Genomic DNA, 21,665 nt, shown 5'->3' with positions numbered 1-21,665 from the left:
TAATAACAAACATATCATACTTACCTCCACTGTGCAGCTCGCTTTGCACAGAGTGGCCCCAATCCTCATCTTCTGGGGTCCCCCTACGGCTCTTGCGGTTCATCCCCACATCAGATAACCCCCTAGGAGAAGCGCTCTCCCGAGGGGGTTAAATTGCGGGCGCGCTCCCGAGTCCAGCATTCGGCGTCCATAGATGCTGAATGTATGACTCGGCCCCGCCCCCCCCCCCCCCCGGTGCCCGCGTCATTGGATTAGATTGACAGCAGCAGGAGCCAATGGCTGCACTGCTATCAATCTATTCAATCAAGAGCGGAGAACCCTGGCAGAGAGACAGCGCGTCCCCGCCGGGGTAAAGTTCCAGGGCTCAGGTAAGTAAAATGGGTGGGCTGGGGGGGCGGTCACTGACGGGTTTTTTTTAACCTTAATGCATAGGATGCATTAAGGTGAAAAAACACAAAGGTTTACAACCCCTTTAAAAAGAAGTGCCTATACCAGTGATGGCTAACCTATGCCACAGCTGGCACGCCGAGCCCCCTCTGTGGGCACGTAGCGCGCCGCCAGGATGGGGGGGGGAATCCCCCAGCCAGGCAGTCACTTGCACTGGTGGTGCAGGCACGGAGGAGCCGGCTCCCTTCCTCTTGCATCATCCTTTGCAGCTTATTGCCTCCCCCAGACCCCTACACCTCCGGTGAGGCATTCGGGCATTCCTCTCTGCGACACCCTATTCCAGCTCCCCCTGCCCCAGGACTACTTTGGTACAGCTTGTCCCTCTGGCAAATGTGGAACAGCGGGGAGGGGCAGTTCTTGGAGCAGATTATGACTAAGTATGAGCTCAGGCATGTTTGCACAGCCCACGTGCAGAGCCCTCCAAGAAGTCGGCACTGCGCTGCGCTAATCACAGGCAGTGAGACATTTCCCGATCTCTGCAATCGCGCAACAGAACAATGTCTCACTGCCTGTGATTTGCGCAGCTCAGTGCCGACTTCCTGGCGGGCTCTGCACGTGGGCTGTGTGAACACGCCGGAGCTCATCTTTAGTTATGACCATGGGAGAGGTGCAGTTGCTGCTAGCTTACCTCCCGGCGGCTGGAACACCAAGGAGCGGCTGGATGGCAGGGACTTCTGCAAAACTGCTTGCACGGTGCTGGGGAGAGCCCTGATGTGATGGATGGTGAGGCCATGGAGAGGTAAGAAGGAGGATGCATCCTACGATCTACATTGCACTGTGTGTGGGGATGGGGGGGTGTGAGTAGTGCAGGAAGTATGTGTCAGGTAGGTCAGTGTATGTTGCAGGTAGGTCAGTGTGTTTTGCAGGTAGGTCAGTGTGTATTGCACAGTGCATTCTGAGTGAAACGCATTCCTGAACCCTCCATTCTGAGCAAAACGCATTCCTGATCCCTGGCATTCTGAGTGAATCTGGCAGAATCGTATGTTTTTGGTTCCTTAGGGCTCATTCAGAGGGATGATCAGTCCCATCCTCTGTACAGAGCCGCTGGTAGGATTAATTCTGTGTTGGCACTTTGAGATATATAAGTTGGTTTTGTGTCGCTGTTTGGGCACTCGGGCACAAAAAGGTTCGCCATCACTGGCCTATACTGTGTACAATCCAGTAATACACTATCTCATCCTGCTCTGCACCTATACAGAAGTGGTATCCGGCTGGAGGCATTCCCCTGTATAGCTGTTACCTATAGAAGTCTCGGAGTCTGCCATTTATCATTGCATCTACTTAAGGGTGTCCTGGCCCTAACTCTCTCCCCCACAGTTCTGTTCAGAGACAATAAATCTTTTTTGCATTCAAAAAGTATCTGGCGCCCATCACTCCATCTTGCATCACACCCACCAGGCCTTGTAACCCACTCTACCAAGACGGATGTCAGCTATTCCTGACTCTGGAAGTCACCATTAGACTGGATTCACACCTATGCATTTTTAGTGCTTTTTTGCATTTTGCAGATTTGCACTACAGAACGTGTTCCATTGGAAACCATGTTAAATGAACTGTAACGCAAATCTGCAAAATGCAAAAAGCACCAAAAATGCATAGGTGTGAATCCAGCCTTAGGCCTTTGGAGGTCCAGGACCTTGCTGCACACATGCTGCATATGATTGGCGGTGTGCAGTGCCGACTTCCTGGAAGGTTTAATCCGGACACGCCCGAGCCCATCACTACTGTTCAGAGGCTATGGGCTTCAGCAAAATGGCAGCCTCTTCAAGAATAAACAGGAGCAATGCTGGAGGCAATTTACAGCACACACTAATTTTGGTAGCATAATTATTATTGTGAAAAGAACATTATTTTTTATCAAAAAGTTATGGGTAAAGTTCCGCTTTAAGTTGACAGCTTGTTCAATATGAATGGACTGCCTTACCGCAACACAGGTTAACAAGTGGAAAACTGCAATGTATTGGAAACGTCTAAATGGGCCAAGTCTTCAAAGAAAAAGATATCTTAAAATGTCAGAATTTAAAGCATTTTCTTAATTTCACAAGGTATGTAACAGCGCAGCTCTGAAGTCAATGGTCACAGAGGATTTTGGCTTAGGTGATGGCATAACTATCATTTCTACCAGCTCTATGTGAGGTACTTCAGTTTACGTTATGGAAACCACGCCTGTGTCCTCTACAGGCCTTTCCTTTTCACATCTGCTTTATTAAGCATGTGTTGAAATCAGAGGGTTTTCGAAACATGCAAGTTCTTGCAACAAGTTTATAGATTAGTTTTCACTTGTTCAGAAAAAGCAACAGCATGTGTTGACATTTTTTGGATTAGGCCTTGAAATATTTTGGATAGACTTAATAGAGTAAATCTCTTTTTGGCGGCACAGAAATACAGCTGTTCCTTGCAGTTACTGTAGCTGCAATGATGTCACACCGACTGTTCCTCTCACAATCTGGAGAGGAGGCAGAGTGGACCAATTTTTTTCCTTTGAAATGTCTCCACATTGTCAATATTTATCCAGTCTGGAAAGTTTTGTGGAGCAGCCGATGTGAAGGGAAAATAAATGAGGCATTTTCTTTTGAATGGTCGTCTTCAAGTTGTGTGGCTTTTTTGTATTAAGATGACTCACCTGTGTTAAGAGGTCCATCTCGCCCAGCAGATTGCTAAACATTTCATCGATTTCTTCACAGGTTTGCTCCATCTGCAAAAGAAAGGATATGCTTGTTAATATGTTGTATAAGACCAAGCCTTTTCTGGCATTTTTTGTTTACAAGTTTAAATCAAAATTTTTTGCTATAAAATTACTTATAACCCTCAAACGTTTTTTATATATATATGTTTTTTAGCAGAGATCCTAGGGAATAAAATGATGATTTTTGCGCAGCGGTTTTTCAAGCGTTATTTAAAAAAAAAAAATACATTTTAATAAACTAAAAAAAAAAAAAAAAACCACATATACCCCATTTTTTTGTATAATATGAAAGATGATGTTACATCAAGTAAACAGATACTTAACATGTCACACTTTAAAATTGTGCATGCTCATTGAATGCCGACAAACTACAATACTTAAAAATCTCCATAGGTATTTAGAGCTACAGAGGAGTTCTAGTTACATAGTTACATAGTAGGTGAGGTTGAAAAAAGACACACGTTCATCAAGTCCAACAAACCTATGTGTGTGATTATATGTCAGTATTACATACATTACATTCAGGTGCTTATCTAATAGTTTTTTGAAACTATCAATGCGCCCCACTGAAACCACTGCCTTTGGAAGGGAATTCCACATCCTTGCCGCTCTTACAGTAAAGAACCCTCTACACAGTTTAGGGTTAAACCTCTTTTCTTCTAATTTTAATGAGTGGCCACGTGTCTTATAAAACTCCCTTCTGCGAAAAAGTTTTATCCCTATTGTGGGGTCACCAGTATGGTATTTGAAAATTGATATCATATCCCCTCTCAAGCGTCTCTTCTCCAGAGAGAATAAATTCAGTGCTCGCAAACTTTCTTCATAACTAATATCCTCCAGACCCTTTATTAGCTTTGTTGCCCTTCTTTGTACTCGCTCCATTTCCAGTACATTCCTGAGGACTGGTGCCCAGAACTGGACAACATACTCCTGGTGAGGCCGGACCAAAGTCTTGTAGAGTGGGAGAATTATCGCTTTATCCCTGGAGTTAATCCCCTTTTTAATGCATACCAATATTCTGTTTGCTTTGTTAGCAGCAGCTTGGCATTGCATGCCATTGCTGAGCCTATCATCTACTAGGACCCTCAGGTCCTTTTCCCTCCTAGATTCCCCCAGAGGTTCACCCCCCAGTGAGTAGATTGCATTCATATTTTTTTGCCACCCAAATGTATTACTTTACATTTTTCTACATTAAACCTCATTTGCCATGTAGTTGCCCACCCCATTAATTTGTTCAGATCTTCTTGCAAGGTTTCCACATCCTGCAGAGAATTTTTTGCCCTGCTTAGCTTAGTGTCGTCCACAAATACAGAGATTTAACTGTTTACCCCATCCTCCAGGTCGTTTATGAACAAATTAAACAGGATTGGTCCCAGCACAGAACCCTGGGGGACCACCACTTCCCATCCCTAAACATTTAGAGTATTCCCCATTTATCACCACCCTCTTAAATTGCACTTGTAGCCAGTTTTCAGTCGATGTAATCACCCTATGGTCCATGCCAACGGACCTTACTTTGTACATTAAACGTTTATGGGGATCTGTGTCAAATGCTTTTGCAAAATCCAGATACGGGCCTTCTTTTATCTAGATGGCAGCTCACCTCTTCATAGAAGGTTAATAGATTGATTTGGCAAGAATGATTCTTCATGAATCCATGCTGATTACTGCTAATGATACCCTTTTCATTACTAACTTGTATATATTCCCTTATTATCCCCTCCAAGAGCTTGCATACTATTGATGTTAGGCTAACTGGTCTGTAATTCCCAGGGATGTATTTTGGTCCTTTTTTAAATGTTGGTGCTACATTGGCTTTTCTCCAATCAGCTGGTACCATTCCAGTCAGTAGACTGTCAGTAAAAATTAGGAACAATGGTCTGGCAATTACTTGACTGAGTTCCCTAAGTACCCTCGGGTGCAAGCCATCTGGTCCAAATTTTTTTGCTCTCCTCCGCTATGTGTCTTTCGTGTTCTATCTTAGCCGCCCTAATTGCACCCTTACATATCTTGTTGCATTCTTTGTAAAGTCTGAATGCTGGTGATGATCCCTTAGCCTTGTATTTTTTGAAGGCCTTCTCCTTTGCTTTTATATGCATTTTTACATTGGAGTTAAGCCATCCAGGATTTTTGTTCGCTCTTTTAAATTTATTTCCCAATAGAATGCGCTGGCTAATTCCCTTTTTTAATATGCTCTTAAAGCAAACCCATCTCTCCTCCGTGTTCTATGTTTCTAAGATTTAATCCCAATTTATATCTTCTAGCAAGGTTCGTAGTTTAGGGAAGTTGGCTCTTTTGAAATTCAGTGTCTTTGTGTTCCCCTTATGTTTTCTATTTGTGTGATTTTATACTGAAGCCAATTGACCTGTGATCGCTGTTTCCTAAATTGCCCCGTATTACCACATCCATGATCAGGTCTGTATTGTTGGTAATCAGTAGATCTAGTAATGCCTTGTTTCTAGTTGTTGCGTCTACCATCTGACCCATGAAATTGTCCTGCAAGACATTTAGGAACTTTCGAGCCTTAGACGAATGCGTGGTTCCCTCTGCCCAATCTATGTCTGGATAATTAAAATCCCCCATTATGATGACACTCCCCATCTTTGCTGCTAATCCAAATTGTGATAGGTGGTCCGTCAGCTCCTCCTCCCTCAGGTTAGGTGGCCTATAGCATAGTCCCAGTATTATTTTCCCCTTAGCTTCATTCCTTTGGAGCTCTACCCATAAGGATTCCACCTCCTCCCTAGCTCACTTATTGATGTCATCTCTCACATTCACTAGTACATTGTTCATGATATATAGGCATACCCCTCCCCCTTTTTTACCCTCTCTATCCCTGTGATAAAGGGAATACCCTTCAATGGTTGCCAGCCAATCATGAGAGCTGTTGAACCAGGTCTCTGAAATTCCCACAAAATCGAAATCCTCCTCGTACAACAGAATCTCTAGATCACCCATCTTGTCCGCCAGGCTCCTGGCATTGGTGAACATGCCACGTAGTCTAGACCGGTTGCATGCTGTCCTCTTATTGGGTGTTCTGAGATTGCAAATAGGACTTGTTACTATACTTTCCTCGGGTTTATGTGCTTTAGTCAACCTACCACTAATGCCCCCAATACTACCCTCTGGAATATATTCATTGCTGTCTATCTCTACCTCTGGACCCCCCCTTGTCGCCTATTTTAAAAACCCCTCTAACTATTCAGCCATCTTCACTCCCAGCACATCTGCACCCTAGTGGTGGTAGAAATACTGCTCTTGCTCTAACATTCACGATGATACCTCACATGTGTGGTGCAAACACCATTTACATATGCGTGCGCGACTTATGTATGCATTTGCTTCTACACATGAGCATGGAGGGGTGGGGGTGCTTTAATCTTTTTTTTCTTATTTATTTTATGTTACATTTTTACACCATCCCTTTCATTTTTTTTGATCACTTCTATTTCTATTACCAGGACTGTGAACATCCCTTGTAATAGAAATAAGGATAACAGGTCCTCTTTATGGAGCGATCTGGGGTAAAAAAGACATGGTTGTGTCAGTTTCATTCCCGGGACTTCCCTCTTCATTGGCTGAGAGAGCAGCGTATGCGCCATTGGCTCCCACTGCTGTCAAAGTCTGTCAGCCAATGAGGAGAGAAAGGGGGTGGGGCCGAGCTGTGGCTCCATGTCTGAATGGACACAGGTTGCTGTGGCTCGACTCAGGCAACAGGAGGGAGTCGCCAGGAGTGCCGAAGAGGGACCCAAGAAGAGGAGGATCTGGGCTGCTCTGTGCAAAACCACTGCCACAGAGAAGGTAAGTATAATATGTTTGTTATTTTTAACGAAAAAAAACAAGACTTTAGTGTCACTTTAAGTTATTACTAAAACCAGTAATAACTGAATGTAGAGGCAATTATTTAATATGATAAAGAGCTGATACATTTATATAGTCTTACAGATACAACAGGCCATTTGAGGGCAACCATAATGCTGATGTGGCCCACGATCAAATTGAGTTTGACCCCTGTAGAGGATGGAATGGGAAGAGGTAATAGTTTGAGTTATAATAGTAATAGTAAGAGTTTGGGCCACTGTCACTGGCTTATTAGTGGGGAACTATAGTGACTGGGACAGGTATTCTAATCTACCCAATCTTTTGACCCCCACAACTATGGCTGGCAGACTTAAGAGCCCACCTACAAACATGGGATACCTGGCCATATCTATGGATAACTTTAGTACTTTAGTAAATTAATGACACAGTCTAAATTAACGGCAACGGCACAGTCTGCTTCAGTTTGCTTAAGTGCGCATGTGCCGATGACGTCGGCACATGCAAATACAGGGAAGTGCCCCGAACGACGTCATTGTGTGACAAAACGCGCGTCGGGAGGAGCTGACGTGCTGACGTTCCGCGTGTACTGCAGTACTGCAGGACGGGTGTTCGCTATAGCCAGCCGGCTGATTTGCTATATGCTGTTTTATCTCTACGACATTGTAAGTGTCTTTTTAATTATTAATAAATACAAGTTATCAGGATTACACTATGTCGATTCCTTTCCTTTTCCTGGGGAACCTTTGAGTGCCACCTATCTTGGTACCTTGGATTTGTATACCTGACGAGATTTGAGCTGGGAGTGACGCCTTCCGTGGGGTTTGGTGGAATATTGCCCCCCCCATTTCCTCTTGGATAAAGGCCCTGACCGGGTAAAAGGTCGCAAGCTTTTAAAGCTTGCCTTGGGTTAAGCGTGCACTTTGTATGGTGTCATCACTACGGTGCGGTGGAGGATTTGTTTATATAATCATTGTATCCAATCATCACAATGAAGATATATCTATGGGCTTAAGGCTTTGCACTATTTTTACAATTGAACATTTTTTCCTATATGTATTATTTTTTGTTTTATTAATTTAGTGTTCACAACAACATATTGTTTGATATCACTGTTGTTATCGCTGCTGCTTCTTATTTCCTATGTTTTTGTGTGTATCCCACGTATAGCGGCTGCTTTGATTTTTTATTTACTTATATTTTTTCACATATTTTCAACAAATGATGATGATAAATTCTTGTATCATAACTTGCACATAATTTTTTAATTTTCAATAATTTTATACAGCGCTGTATTTTTTCTATTAAATACAGGGATATCTTCTCCTAAGGGGTAAATAAATATGCGAACAAGGGGTTAATATGGCGCACAATGGATATAGCCGGGTATACTAAACCAATAGGGGTGGGGGGAAGGGAGTGGGTTGAGGGTTCCTGACGGGGGGAACTTGGTGATGGTAGTTAATGTTTCACAACAAGTTCAGGTATTAATCCATGTGAGGATAAAATGATGCTGAATAAATGGAAGGCAGCCAGTTTATAAAAGCTAGAAGAAGCTCTGGAACAATAAAAAAGAAAAAAGGACGGCGCCCTCTAAGTGCAGCATGTATGTTAAAAAATATTTATTACAATAGATAAAAACACTCACATTTTGAGTTGCTAACAACCAGCATATAAAGTAGTTTCATCCGCGTGCTCCCGGGGGATGTGGGTGTCACGGGCCAGTGTGGGGGGGGGGGGGGGGGTCCTGGGATGTGAGTCCTGTGACCTGGTAGCTGTTCCGGTGGTGCCAAGGGTCCTCAGAGCCTCCAGGTGGCTAGGTTGTGGTCATAGATCCTCCGTGGAGCGCCGTGCTGACCTGCGTCTTCACTTCCGGGAGCGGGGTGAGGCGGGCGGTGCTTCGCGTTCGGAGCATGCGTGCTCCTTCATCAGGCTATGCTAGCTAAATATTTTTTAACATACATGCTGCACTTAGAGGGTGCCGTCCTTCTTTCTTCTTTTTTATGATATCTCCTAAACCGTGCAGGTTTAGGAGATATCCAGTGTAGCTACAGATAAGCCTAAGGCCCCTTTCACACTGGGGTGGGGGCGGCGTCGGCGGTAAAGCATCGCTATTGTAAGCGGCGCTTTACCGTCGGCATTCGGCCGCTAGCGGGGCGGTTTTACCCCCCGCTAGCAGCCGAGAAAGGGTTAAAAACCACCACAAAGCGCCTCTGCAGAGGCGCTTTGTTGGCGGTATAGCCACGCTGTCCCATTGATTTCAATGGGCAGGAGCGGTGAAGGAGCGAAGGAGCGATATACACTCCGCTCCTTCACCGCTCCAAAGATGCTGCTGGCAGGACTTTTTTTCTCGTCCTGCTAGTGCACCGCTCCAATGTGAAAGCCCTCGGGGCTTTCACACTGGAATCAAAGCAGCTGCACTTTCGGGTCGGTTTGCAGGCGCTATTATTAGCGCAATAGCGCCTGCAAACTGCCCCAGTGTGAAAAGGCCCTAATTATAGGCTTGCCTGTAGTAAAAAGTAGTTTGACGGGTTTACAACCACTTTAAGAAATTCTACTTCCCTAAAAAAAAAAAACACTGTGAGCTTGTCATACTTCCCACATCCTAATCTTATTTAATGTAAAGGCATGCGAGACCAAAATATATGTGAAGGAAGAGAGAACACATATGTTTCTGGTAATCTGCATATGGTGCCGCATGCCTTCCTTATATTTTTGCATTTTCTTTTACATTATGAAACCTTTTATGCTTATTATATTTACCCAGAGAACTCGATATCTCTGATCACAATCGCCATTCAGTAAAGAGGTTTAGCAAAACGCCTGGGCACCTGCATTTGTTAATCTTAAAATTGAGCTTCACTTAAGTATGCAAAGGATGGTTATTTATATGTGGGCTCAGAAAGCAATCATTCATAGCACTGCTTTGTTTGAAGAATTTCTTTCTGTAACTGTTTCTGTGATCAAAGACAAGCGGAATTGTAGAAATGAGTTATTGGCTTACCAAGTATCTATTACCACATCTGCTTACTATTACATGTTAATATTATTGTTATTATTTAAAAAATGCCACCTCATTTCATGCATGCATTTCAAAACAACTCAGAACATTGCTGAACATGCTTTTTTTTTGCTGCTTAATAAAGCAGAACCTAAACTAAAATAGGTCCAATTTACTCCGCCAGACAGGCATTAAGGAAGGATGGTGAGATCAACAGAGTGAGTGTAAACTTTTATAAGATATGACAATCAAGTCCTGTAATGCTTTTATTTTGGGTCACATGACCTGAAACCAGCATGTTAGGTGACCCAAGGAAATGCTGTAATGTGTTTTTGCCACGTGTGCCATGATCAACAAACTTCATGCCTTATAAAGACTTTACTGATGTCAGCACCCTAGGATACTACTGCTCAGCCTTCCGATTATTCAACCTGGAACCATTGGATTATCATGGGAAATGCTTATGCAGGTCATAGATAGCTTTATTTTTGCATTAACCACTTCAGCTCTGGAAGGTTTTACCCCCTTCATGATCAGGCCATTTTTTACTATTCAGCACTGTGCTACTTTAATGCCGCGTACACACGGGCAGACTTTTCGACCGGACTGGTCCGACGGAACAAATCCGTCAGACAATCCGACCGTGTGTGGGCTTCATCGGACCTTCAGCGTCCGATGAACTCCGCCGGACCCAATTCCTATCGAGAAATCCGTAAACCGACGCTAGGGCAGCTATTGGCTACTGGCTATGAACTTCCTTATTTTAGTCCGGTCTTACGTCATTACGTACGAATCCATCGGACTTTGGTGTGATCGTGTGTAGGCAAGTCCGTCCGTTAGTGAGTCCGTTGAAAGTCTGTCGAAAGTGCGTCGTAACTCCATCGAAAGTCCGTCGGAAAGACCGTCAGACCTTTGATGCCTAAAAGTCCACCCGTGTGTACACGGCATAACTGGTAATTGCATGGTCATGCAATGCTGTACACCAGGGGTCTCCATCTTTCAGATTTTAGGGGGGCCGGACTGTGCCCAGTGGGAGTAAACAATGCCTGATTTTTGGGGGTAAAAATAATTGGTGTCAGTGGGAGTAATTGTGCACCGTTTTTGTTGTTAGTGGAAGGAATTATACCTCATTGTGGGTGTCAGTGGAAGGAATAGTGCCCCGTTGTTGGTGTCAGTGGCAGGAATAAGGCCTCAAGGGCCGGATAAAGGCAAACAAAGGGCCACATCTGGCCCCAGGACCGCAGTTTGGAGACCACTGCTGTACACAAACAAAATTTATATAATTTTTTTCCCCACAAATATAGCTTTCTTTTGGTGGTATTTTATCACCACTGTGTTTTTCTATTTTTTGCGCTATAAACGGAAAAAAAGCATACATTTTGAAAAAAAACAATATTTTTTACTTTATGTTATAAAACATATCCAATAAAAAAAAAATCTTCATAAATTTAGGTCAAAATGTATTCTACTACGTCTTTCTGGAAAAAAAAAAATCTTCTCCCTATGCCGTATTCACCTGATGACAATCAGCTTTATCATGCTGGGAAGCTCAGAAAAAATACATAGACCATCATCTCAGTTGGATTGTATATGAAATGGTTTGATCACACATTGAATCTACACATTGGTTAAATGTGAAGGTTTTATTGGTTTAATCCATATTTTTACACACAGGTACAGTACTGATTCATTATTGAATGTTATACTACTGATACTATACTAATGGCTGGGAAGGGGTTAACCCACCCATTGACCCAGTTATACTGACATATTCCTCCACCGCTCCATTCTTATGTATCAGCTGGTGCCAATACCCAGTGCTTCTGATATTAGGGAGCATGAGGCTTTCTCCCAAGAAGCAGTGATGGGTCCTGAGTTGCCAATTGCTAGGCCGACACTATCACCTGATGAGGAGAAGGATGACAAATCAACATACCTCCCAATTTTTTGACATGGCAAGGAGGTGCATCGTTCACTACACAGTATGTACTGTAGACAAATGCCCTGCCACACCACAGTTATACGGAATATGAATAATTAGTATGCAAAAAATGATGGGTTATTTGCAATTACTTATTCCTCATTTTGGCTTTTCCAAATAACAAATGCAAAAATTATGAGGTTGGGTAATTGGTTTAGCGTAGTATAACACTTTTGGTAGTTAAATAGTATGTTTAATATAGAGCTATATACATCACAAAAAAAAGGAAACTTAGGGACAAACAGTGACAAAGGGATTTTGGTTCCAAAATAAGGACATTCCCTCCAAATGAGGGTCAGCTAGGTGTTAAAGTGGTAGATATGGGTAGGACAATTATGTTGAAACAGATTCCAAAAATTAAACAGCACCCAGTCCAGCTAGTCAATAGACATGTGCACTGCCGAAAAATTAGTTTTGTTTTCGTTCTTTTTTTCATGTCATTCGTTATGATTGAAATTAGCATTTTTGGCAAGATTAAAGTGATTGTAAAATCTCATTCTTTTTTCCTTAAAAATAACAAACATGTTATACTTACTTGCTCTGTGCAGTGGCTTACTTGCTCGGGTCCTTCTTCTGTGCTCCTGGCTCCTCCCCCCTGTCAAGTGCCCCCACAGCAAGCAGCTTGCTATGGGGGCACCCAAGCCGAGTCACAGATCCTTGTGTCCATTCAGACACAGAGCCGTTCCCCGGCCCTGCCCCATCTCTCTCCTGATTGCCTAGCTGACTTTGACAGCAGCGGGAGATAATGGCGCCTCTGCTGTGTTTCAGCCAATCAGGAGGCAAAGTCTCGGCCGTCCTGCTGTACCCAGAAGGCTACACCCAGAAGGCTTTTGAAATGCATAGAATGCATTAAGATAAAAAAGCTTCTGACTTTACAACCCCTTTAAGGGGTATTTTCTGTACTTGCCAGAAATGTACATAGCCTTAAAAAAGAAAACGAATGCCGCCACTAAATTTAAGTAACCTGATAAGCTGCAATATATAACATTTTTGTATTTGGGTTTAGTTATCCTTTAAGTGAATAAACAAATGTTTCAACTGCAGAGTGTTAGTGCTTATGTTATGTAAGACCCCTAAGGTCTATGGATACATTTATGCAAAGTCAGTATAAAACAGTGGGTTACATCCAGCTACATAGCAAATAGTACTACAAGTCTTATACAACCTTCCAAAACCTGCCTATACACATTATAGTCTATTTGTGCTGTGAAATATGTTGGTGCTTATTCCTGCTCAATAACAGGTAGTAATAGTAATAATAATGTTGGATGTCCTGAATATGTATGTTTATAAGTATTTTTCTTTCTTTCAAGGTCCAATAGCCCAAACTATAGGAATCATAATGATCACAGGATGGCCGTGTGTAAATTGTGAAGGATGTGAGTACATCTTGTAGGAAACAGAAAGTAACACAGAGTCATAAATACTATGTAGTGGTATCAGTAGCCGGACAATGCTGTTAGCCACCCAATCTATTAAAAGCTTAGTGTTAAACAGATGTAGCGCTGGTAGATTTACAATCTACCACAGATTAGGTTAATTTAATAAATTGGGTGTTAGGAAGGTTAAAAGTTCGCCTCTGTTCCAGCTTGGCTGACGTTGTGTGTGCTTCCGTGCTGACCGGTGGGTGTCGCTGTTACCACTAGTCAGTGTTGGAAAAGCAATGTGTTGAAGTGTATAGGTGCTCCTCTGTCTCTGAGACAAGCTCGGTGGAGGTGGTCCTCCGAGTTGCATTCTGGGAAGGGGGTATTTATGGGACAGACGCCATGTTTTAGTGTCGTTTTACAGCCACCTTCTGGCCCTCCTGGCCAACAGGTATGCGTTAAGGAGCTACCTCGTGGTCCTCCGATCGGGAGGCCCACGATGCTGCGGCTCAGGGGTGGGTCCAGAGGCTTGTCTGGAGCCTACCACCGCGGCCGAGGAATGGTCCTGAGCTGTCGGTCCTGTGTGACGAAGCTAGACAGCCGAGGAGATCCCAGGGGAGGACCGTCTTGGAGAGATCACGCAGCATGCTGGTCTATAGAGGGGCCTGGTGACTCGGTTGCAGGACGTATCCAAAAGAAGTAATTATACAGCATAGTGTCGCTGGTTCGACTTAAAGGTTCAGGCACTGTGACTGACTGTTCACTGCAGAAGATCTGATACATCCTGTGGCAGAGGATCGTGCAGATTTACCCTCCCAAGTAAGTCTGTGGCAGAGACTTTAGATTCGTGCTGCGTACTGGCTGCTAGACCGGCGAGAGAGGCCTACCCAGACGAGCAAAGAGTGTGTCCCACAAGGGGAGCGCATTCCATTCAATTATCTGAAATCTACCGGGATATTTGTTGCTAAGATATTAGAAGAAGATATTTGAGTTTCTCCTGAAAGTTTCCTTTTCCACCTCTTTCCTGCTACTTCCTAAAGTTTGACTATTTAATAAAGCATTGAAAACGTACTACAGTGTTGGTGCGTGTGTCGTCCAGCAGTAAGCTCAACGGAACCCCTAGACCCGGTGCTGGTGAAACAGAGGGAAGCAACAAACCCGCTTAAACCAGCAGCTCCACTGTGAGTTATTGCTACACAGAATTAAGTGTTAACTTTCTGATGTTAGTGTTTTTATGACTTTGACTTTGATGCATGTTAAAATATTGTGGTTTTAAAAGACTAAAAGTCACACACCAATCTGGTATAACCCTTTCCAGCGTGTTTTCTTGGAGTCCTGATAGACGGAGCCAAGGAGGAGACTGAGGTGTGCACATCCCAGCTCCTGTGTGCACATCAACCTGCTGAGACCATGTACTGAGGGCCTGAGTCGCTCCAGAGAGATCCAGAAGTTAGCTGACAACTGAACAGCAGGATCCCTGTTGCATTATTGCTGGGACTGGTGATAGGACACTGCTGCTATTAACCTGTTGCTGCTAGCAGAGACTGAACACATTTGGCCTGGCCATCTAACTAGCCGCATTATTTAATGCATGCAGACTTTACTTGGGCTGTACTCATGTGCGTCACTGTAAAGACTAGCCCCCAATGTCACCCAGCTAAAGAACTAGGGCTAAAGACTGCTCACTCAGATAGCTACTTTACAAGAACTTTGCCTATTGTCCACTGTAATGCCCTGTACACACGATCCCACATTCCGACAAAAAAATCCATTGGATTTTTTCCGACGATATTGGCTCAAACTTGTCTTGTATACACACGGTCACACAAAGTTGGTCGGAAATTCCGAACGTCAAGAACGCGGCGACGTACAACACGTACGATGAGCCGAGATAAATGAAGTTCAATAGTCAATGCGGCTCTTCTGCTTGTTTCTGAGCATGTGTGGCACTTTGTGCGTCAGAATTGTCTACACACGATCGGAATTTACGCAAACGGATTTTGTTGTCGGAAAATTTTAGATCCGGCTCTCAAACTTTGTGTGTCGGAAATTCCAATGGAAAAAGTCTGATGGAGCCTACACACGGTCGGAATTTCAACAACAACAAGCTCCGATTGCACATTTTCCGTCGGAAAGTCCGATCGTGTGTACAGGGAATAAGAGGTATCTCTTTAGAGAGTCTTAAATTTGATTGCTGCCAATCATATAGCGTGCACTCTAAAGTGCATATAGGGTAACCTACTGTTTACAGAGGAGCCATCTCAGTATTTATTATCATTACTGTTACTGTTTTCTAATGCCTTTACTTATTGCTGTTTATGTAGATTACCAGGTTCATTCTAATTTATCTGCATAGAACTCCATTCTATGAAGCTATAGTCTAGTGAGCATATTGTTTAGTGAACTGTGATTGACCTAATCCTTTACTTACTCATTTATATGCATGCTGCTATTTACTGCACCCTGTGACAATATATTGGGTTTATTTACATTAAGTTAATTAAAAAAAACTTTCTGCCTTTAGAACCATTTTAAACCACTTAACAATGTGTTTTAAATTCCGTGGGAAAAACAATTTGTAAGATTTAGAAAAGCACCATGAAAATTGCTGCAGTAAGGGTCACATAGTTAAATCTCAACCCTGTTGTACAGTACTGTAGCCTTTGGTGCCAGTGAAAATAATAATGGCAATTCCGTATGTCAGTAAATAAATAGTGCCAACCTCTGATACATGGTGAAATATGCCACCAGTCTTTGGCGTCAGTAAAAAGAATGACCAAAACCCAATAATGTAGATATTTCATCATGGGTAAATTTAGTGATTGACACCATAAAGGGCTTCTATCTTTTCTCCAACATTCCTGATATCCATACTTCTTCTGAATCAATATTGAAGCCAGTGGATCAACATAACAGCCAGGCAACTAACATTTCTAGAAAGAGCTCATCAGTGGCAGTCTCCACATTGCTTTTTGGAAATTTCTACTTTACCTTGATCGATGAGTGGCTATCTTCTCTTGTTGCATATTGCTCTTGCAGCTAGGCCCAGACCTTTAGCTACTGCTACCACTTTCAAGCACCAAAACAATGTGCTTGTTGGAGTCTTTATGTCTTATTGGCCTATGGTCATTTCATAAGTCTGCTTGTAATTTTGGGTGTCATTTTTAATTTTTTTTTATTTTTAGGTAGAAGGAGGAAGGATTAGAACATTAGATACGTTTTAATTGCTGTCTGTGTCCCCATTGAGATTTCCTCCCCTCCTGTTCTTTTTGACAATCATTTTATAGGAAGTGAGGGGAAAGCTATCCAATGTGGGCACAGTAATAAAAACCTGGTTAAAACCTGGTTAACTTTTTTTCCGATGTGTCCCTTCTGAACATACTGTATTTTCCTTCAATTGTTCTTGGCACTTCTAAAACAGACAGTAAGGACATTGGATATGGGGCACCCCAGATCCATTGTACCCCTCCTGGCTCTTTAGTGCTGCAGAAGGGAAAGGTGCAGCATTCAGCAAATCTTCTACATTCTGGAACCTCATCCCTGAATGCACAGAACCTTCAGCGCTGATACCAATCGGTACAGCATTAAGGCCCGTCCAGCCACAGGCTGCCATAGACTTTGACAGGCAGCCTGCAGTAAGCAGTGGCTTCTCCAGCTTTCATATTTAGGGGGGGACAGAGACAAAAGTAGGGGGGCAACTATAAAATGCATATATATATATATATATATATATATATATATATATATATATATATATATATATATATAGATAGATAGATAGATAGATAGATAGATAGATAGATAGATAGATAGATAGATATAGATAGATATAGCTATATCTATCTATATATATATAGATAGATATAGCTATATCTATCTATCTATCTATCTATCTATCTATCTATCTATCTATCTATCTATCTATCTATAGATAGATAGATACTGGGGCCCTTTACTACGACCCCACAACGGCCCTTTCACATGTTCTGCAGTGAGCCCCCCCTTCCTACTGTATTGGGGTCCCCCAGGGTGGCAGAAAACAAGATATATATGTCACCAGCATACCAAGAAAATATAAGGATCCAAAGCAGTGGGAGAACTATCAGGGTTGCAAAGGTTGTCTTGCCACCGGGCCCTGGTGTTCTGCCACTGTAGGGTTCCCCAGTCTCCTCTTGCTGTCCTGCCCTTGCTATTGACTGCTCTGGTCTGGCATCTCTTGGAATTTACAGGCTGGTTCTCCTGTCCTAAGGATGGGAGAAATCAGTCTGTTTTTTCAGTAACTGAGAGTCCTGGTGGAGTTCCTGCAACTCGCTCTTCTCCCTGCCAATGAGGATGCAGGAGAAGGAGCAGATCGGGTGGCCGTGGTTGTGTGAGCGCTTGCATTATGCAGTGTCAGCAAGCAGAGGGAGGGGGAGCGGGAGCTGACTGGGGACTCTCTCCCTCTTAGACATTGATTTTTTGTAAAAAAAAAAAAAAAATTTTTTTTATTGGGGGGGGGGGGGGGGGGGGCACATGGTGGGGCACAGCATAATGTTGGGTGGGTCAGGGCCCCCTCTGCCCCCCCCAGGGACGCCATTGGCAGTAAGGCTGCACACTGCCCCTGTCCAACTGAGGCACACTAAAACACTTAGAGGAAGGCACTTTAGCTGGACGACCCTATGTGTGTGCAGGGCCTACTCGCCCTGCACGTGAGGCCACGTTCATGTGAAAGTCAACATGAAGTCTGAAACCCCGGCTTAGAAATGAGCCATATACTGTGTGCAGTAGTTAATTACACAGAGTCCCTCTGTAAAACGTGTTGTCCCGTGTTACTACACACCTTCCTCGATGTATGTTACATTTAGGATGGCCACTCCAGAGACTGTGCCCTTATCCCCAGTCCAGCGTACCTCTGCCACCTCACTCCCAGTGACAGAATGAGGCCACAAAGAACACCATGCGTGGACCTCATTCATGCACTAATTTACCTCCTTCACTCTACTGTTCTATGCGGCAAGGTATATGGGATCTCCATACCACGGGTTCGGTGCTAGTTACTTTTGGGGGACCAACTGCCAGGGAGAGAGTCAGATCACTGACCCCCTTCCTACCAGAGGACCTGTCGCCATCGCAAGGTACCACGCTTCATGACAAGTTGCTATACACTTCCCACCAATTCCTGGTTACCCGTGGCAATTGCTCTTCAACTCTTCTCTTCTACTGAGTTAACCCTTCATAGTGCCCTTGCTATTGTACCACTATGTGCTCGTTTACAGGCCCTGTTCTTCTGGTATGCCACTGACCACCATGCACCCCTTTGGTGACTTCAGACCAGGCTTGCAACAGTTAACAGCTTTACTGAAGATTCGGCAACAAAGTACAACAGCATACCAGACATGAAACAGACTTAAGCCCTAATTAATTAATGCAGGCTGCCCAGGCTCATACCTACCAGAGAACCAAAGTCCATTCAGCAAAAGTCTAGTGATGGTAAGTTTTTAGTCCAGGGAGAATCCCAGCAGGGTGACCCAGAAGGGAGCCACATGCTCCAGTAGGACTACATGTTGCAGCAATTCTTCCTCTGCAAATCCCATGTGGAAGAGAGAGCCCTCCCCTGGTATTTATGTGGATTACAGCAGTGGGCAGGACTCAGAAAGCCCGGGAAAAGAGTCTAGACACAGTTAACTCCTTCCCATCCCAGGCAGCCTGTAATTGTCTGTATAACTACACAGTTGCACAGTGTAATGAATACAACAGCAGTAATACATTTAATGACACCCCACAAGCACCTACTTACTTGTGTGCAAGGGGCTTAAGTGATACCTAAGTGATAGGAAATCTTTCAAAAACAACAACAGGGTACTTACCCTTTCTCACTCTATCCAAAATTTAAAAAAAGGCTTTTAGATGGCCTATTAGACATGTGCAGAACAAAAAAAAAATCTTTTGTTTCATTTTATTTCGATTAGTCATTTACATAAATTAATTTAGTTAAATTGGTTTTCAGAAGTCATTTCATTTTTTCGAATTTGAATCGATTCAAATGTTCGGAATTCGGTCGAATTGAACCTCGACCAAATTTGATAATTCAAATCGATTCCAATTCCAATTCCAATTAAATTGCATTAGAATTTGAATCAAATTCCATTCGAATTTGATTCAAAATCAAATGTATTCTATTTGAAATTCCAATTTTGGAAGATAGTTATATTCTTTCTATTACATTATATTCTATTGTTTTTTCCATTCTATTCTTTTATTTTCTATTCTATTCTTTTCTATTATATTTTTTTCTTTTCGATTCTATTCAAATGTATTCTATTCGAAATTCGAATTTCAGAAATCGGTTATATTGTTAGATTCTATTCTAGTCTATTGTTTATTCTAGTCTATTCTTTCTATTTTATTTTCTATTCCATTATATTCTATTCTGTTTGAATTTTGGAAGATGGTTATGTTAATTCTATTCTATTCTTTTCTTTTTTATTATAGTTAATTATATTCTTTTATTTTCTATTCTATTCTAATCTATTTTTTTATTCTATTCGTATTCAAATGTATTCTATTTGAATTTTGGGAAATGGTTATATTCTTTTTCTATTTTATTGTTTTTTGAATTCTATTCTATTCTTTTCTATTCTATTCTTTTCTATTCAAATTTGAATTTATACTATTGGAAATTCGAATTTCGGAAGATGATTATATTCTATTTTATTCTATTGTTTTTTTTCTATTCTATTCTATTGTATTCTATTCTATTCTTTTCTATTCAATATTCAAATTTATTCTATTTCAAATTCAAATTTCAGAAGATGTTTATATTTTTTTCTATTTTACTGTATTTTATTCCTTTATTTTCTATTCTATTTTCTTCTGTTTCTTTAATTTTCTATTTTTTTGTGTTTTACTCAATGTATTTATTTTCTATTCTATTTGTTTCTATTCTATTTTTTTCTATTCTTTATTTTGTATTCTGTTCTGTTTTTCTCTATTTTTTCTCTATTCTTTCATTTTATATTCTATTCTTTTCTATTCTATTCTTTTATATTCTATTCCTTTTTTTCTATTCTATTTTACTCTCTTCAGAAATTCAAAAACGATTCAAAGTCGATTAAAAAACTATTTGAATTGAAATTTCGTCCGAAATTTTGTTTCGTGTTGGATTCGTTTAAATTTGTTACTATTGTAATTTGGAGATTTGGATACATCTGAATTTCCGAATAACGAAAAATTGGTCTGAATTTCAACTCGTAACGAAATGGACCGCACATGTCTATGGCTTACGATTTTTGTTCTGAAGGAAGGTAAACGCAGTGTAACATAATTGGGAGATATTGTATAGAGATTGACATCTGTCACTTGTCTGACATAGATAAGTTCTTCCACTAATGACAATGCATCTGCACATTAAATATGATCATTAAAAAGATGACACAATAAGCTTGTAAAATATGATAACCATGTCAAGACTACTTCCAAATGTTACATTTTTAGCTCAAAATGAGGAAGTTTTGGGGATTATTTTTTATTTTCCCTTTAACAGAATTACGTCATTGCTTAAATTATCTCCACAGAGAAAGAACCTGACATGTAATTGCTTTTTATGTAATATATATAATGTATTTGATGATTACCATGTAAAACCCATGTCCTACTCCCAGGACAGTTTTTACAAGCACATTATTAGTCTCCAGCTTTTCGTTTATAGCCTACCTCATAACCCAACTTATTTTTTACTTTCAAACAATGCAGCGGTATGCTGCGAACAAACGGCAGGTTCAAGAACAGATGGTCAGTAAGTGCCGGTTCACACAGGGGCAACCCGACTTACAGCGCGACTTTGCAAGCCGATTTGGAGGCAACGTCAGCGCGACTTTGCGCAACTTACAACGCGAGTTAAAGTTGCCTCCAGGACAGGCAACTTTGGCTGCGGCCAATCACAGAATAATCAGCTGTGTGGGAGGGGGTTGTCTGGGTAAACGTGGGAAGTACCTGGGTAAGTTATTTTCTTTTTCCTGTAAAGTCGCTTCAATATAGATGGAGATCCGACTTGGAGGCAACTTCCATTGAAATCTATGGGTACAAGTTGCCTAGAAGTCACCTTGAAGTAGTACAGGAACCTTTTCTGAAGTCGGAGCATTAAGACGGCTCTCATTTACTTCTATAGCATTTCTTATGTCCAGCAACTTGAGGCAACTTGAGGACTTACAAGTCGGATCCCAAGTCGCTGTAGTGTGAACCGGCACTAACAAGTGAATGCTAAATCTGAACTCCAGGAATTATATGTATTTCATAACTACATTGGTAAAGCATTGCACAATGTAAGTATGCATTTAATCAGTCATACCTAATGGACTGCTGGGGAATCTGTAAATCACTCTAGTTGTT

The 21,665-nt window shown here is 42.0% G+C and overlaps 1 protein-coding gene across 2 annotated transcripts in view; it reads right to left on the bottom strand.

The window, feature by feature from the left end:
* The window catches only part of APBB1IP (amyloid beta precursor protein binding family B member 1 interacting protein), a 199,085-nt gene that overhangs the window by 123,272 nt on the left and 54,148 nt on the right, over positions 1-21,665 (bottom strand). For both annotated transcript variants that reach the window (XM_073629794.1, XM_073629795.1), the window contains exon 2: positions 3,071-3,142. In XM_073629794.1, the coding sequence (XP_073485895.1) occupies positions 3,071-3,142 (72 nt within the window). The remainder of the gene's footprint in view (positions 1-3,070; positions 3,143-21,665) is intronic.

This window comes from Aquarana catesbeiana, linkage group LG05 (genome assembly GCF_042186555.1).
Source record: "Aquarana catesbeiana isolate 2022-GZ linkage group LG05, ASM4218655v1, whole genome shotgun sequence".
Taxonomy (NCBI): Eukaryota; Metazoa; Chordata; class Amphibia; order Anura; family Ranidae; genus Aquarana; species Aquarana catesbeiana.
The sequence above is the reverse complement of the archived record's forward strand: the minus strand, read 5'-3'. Positions and strand labels throughout refer to the sequence as shown.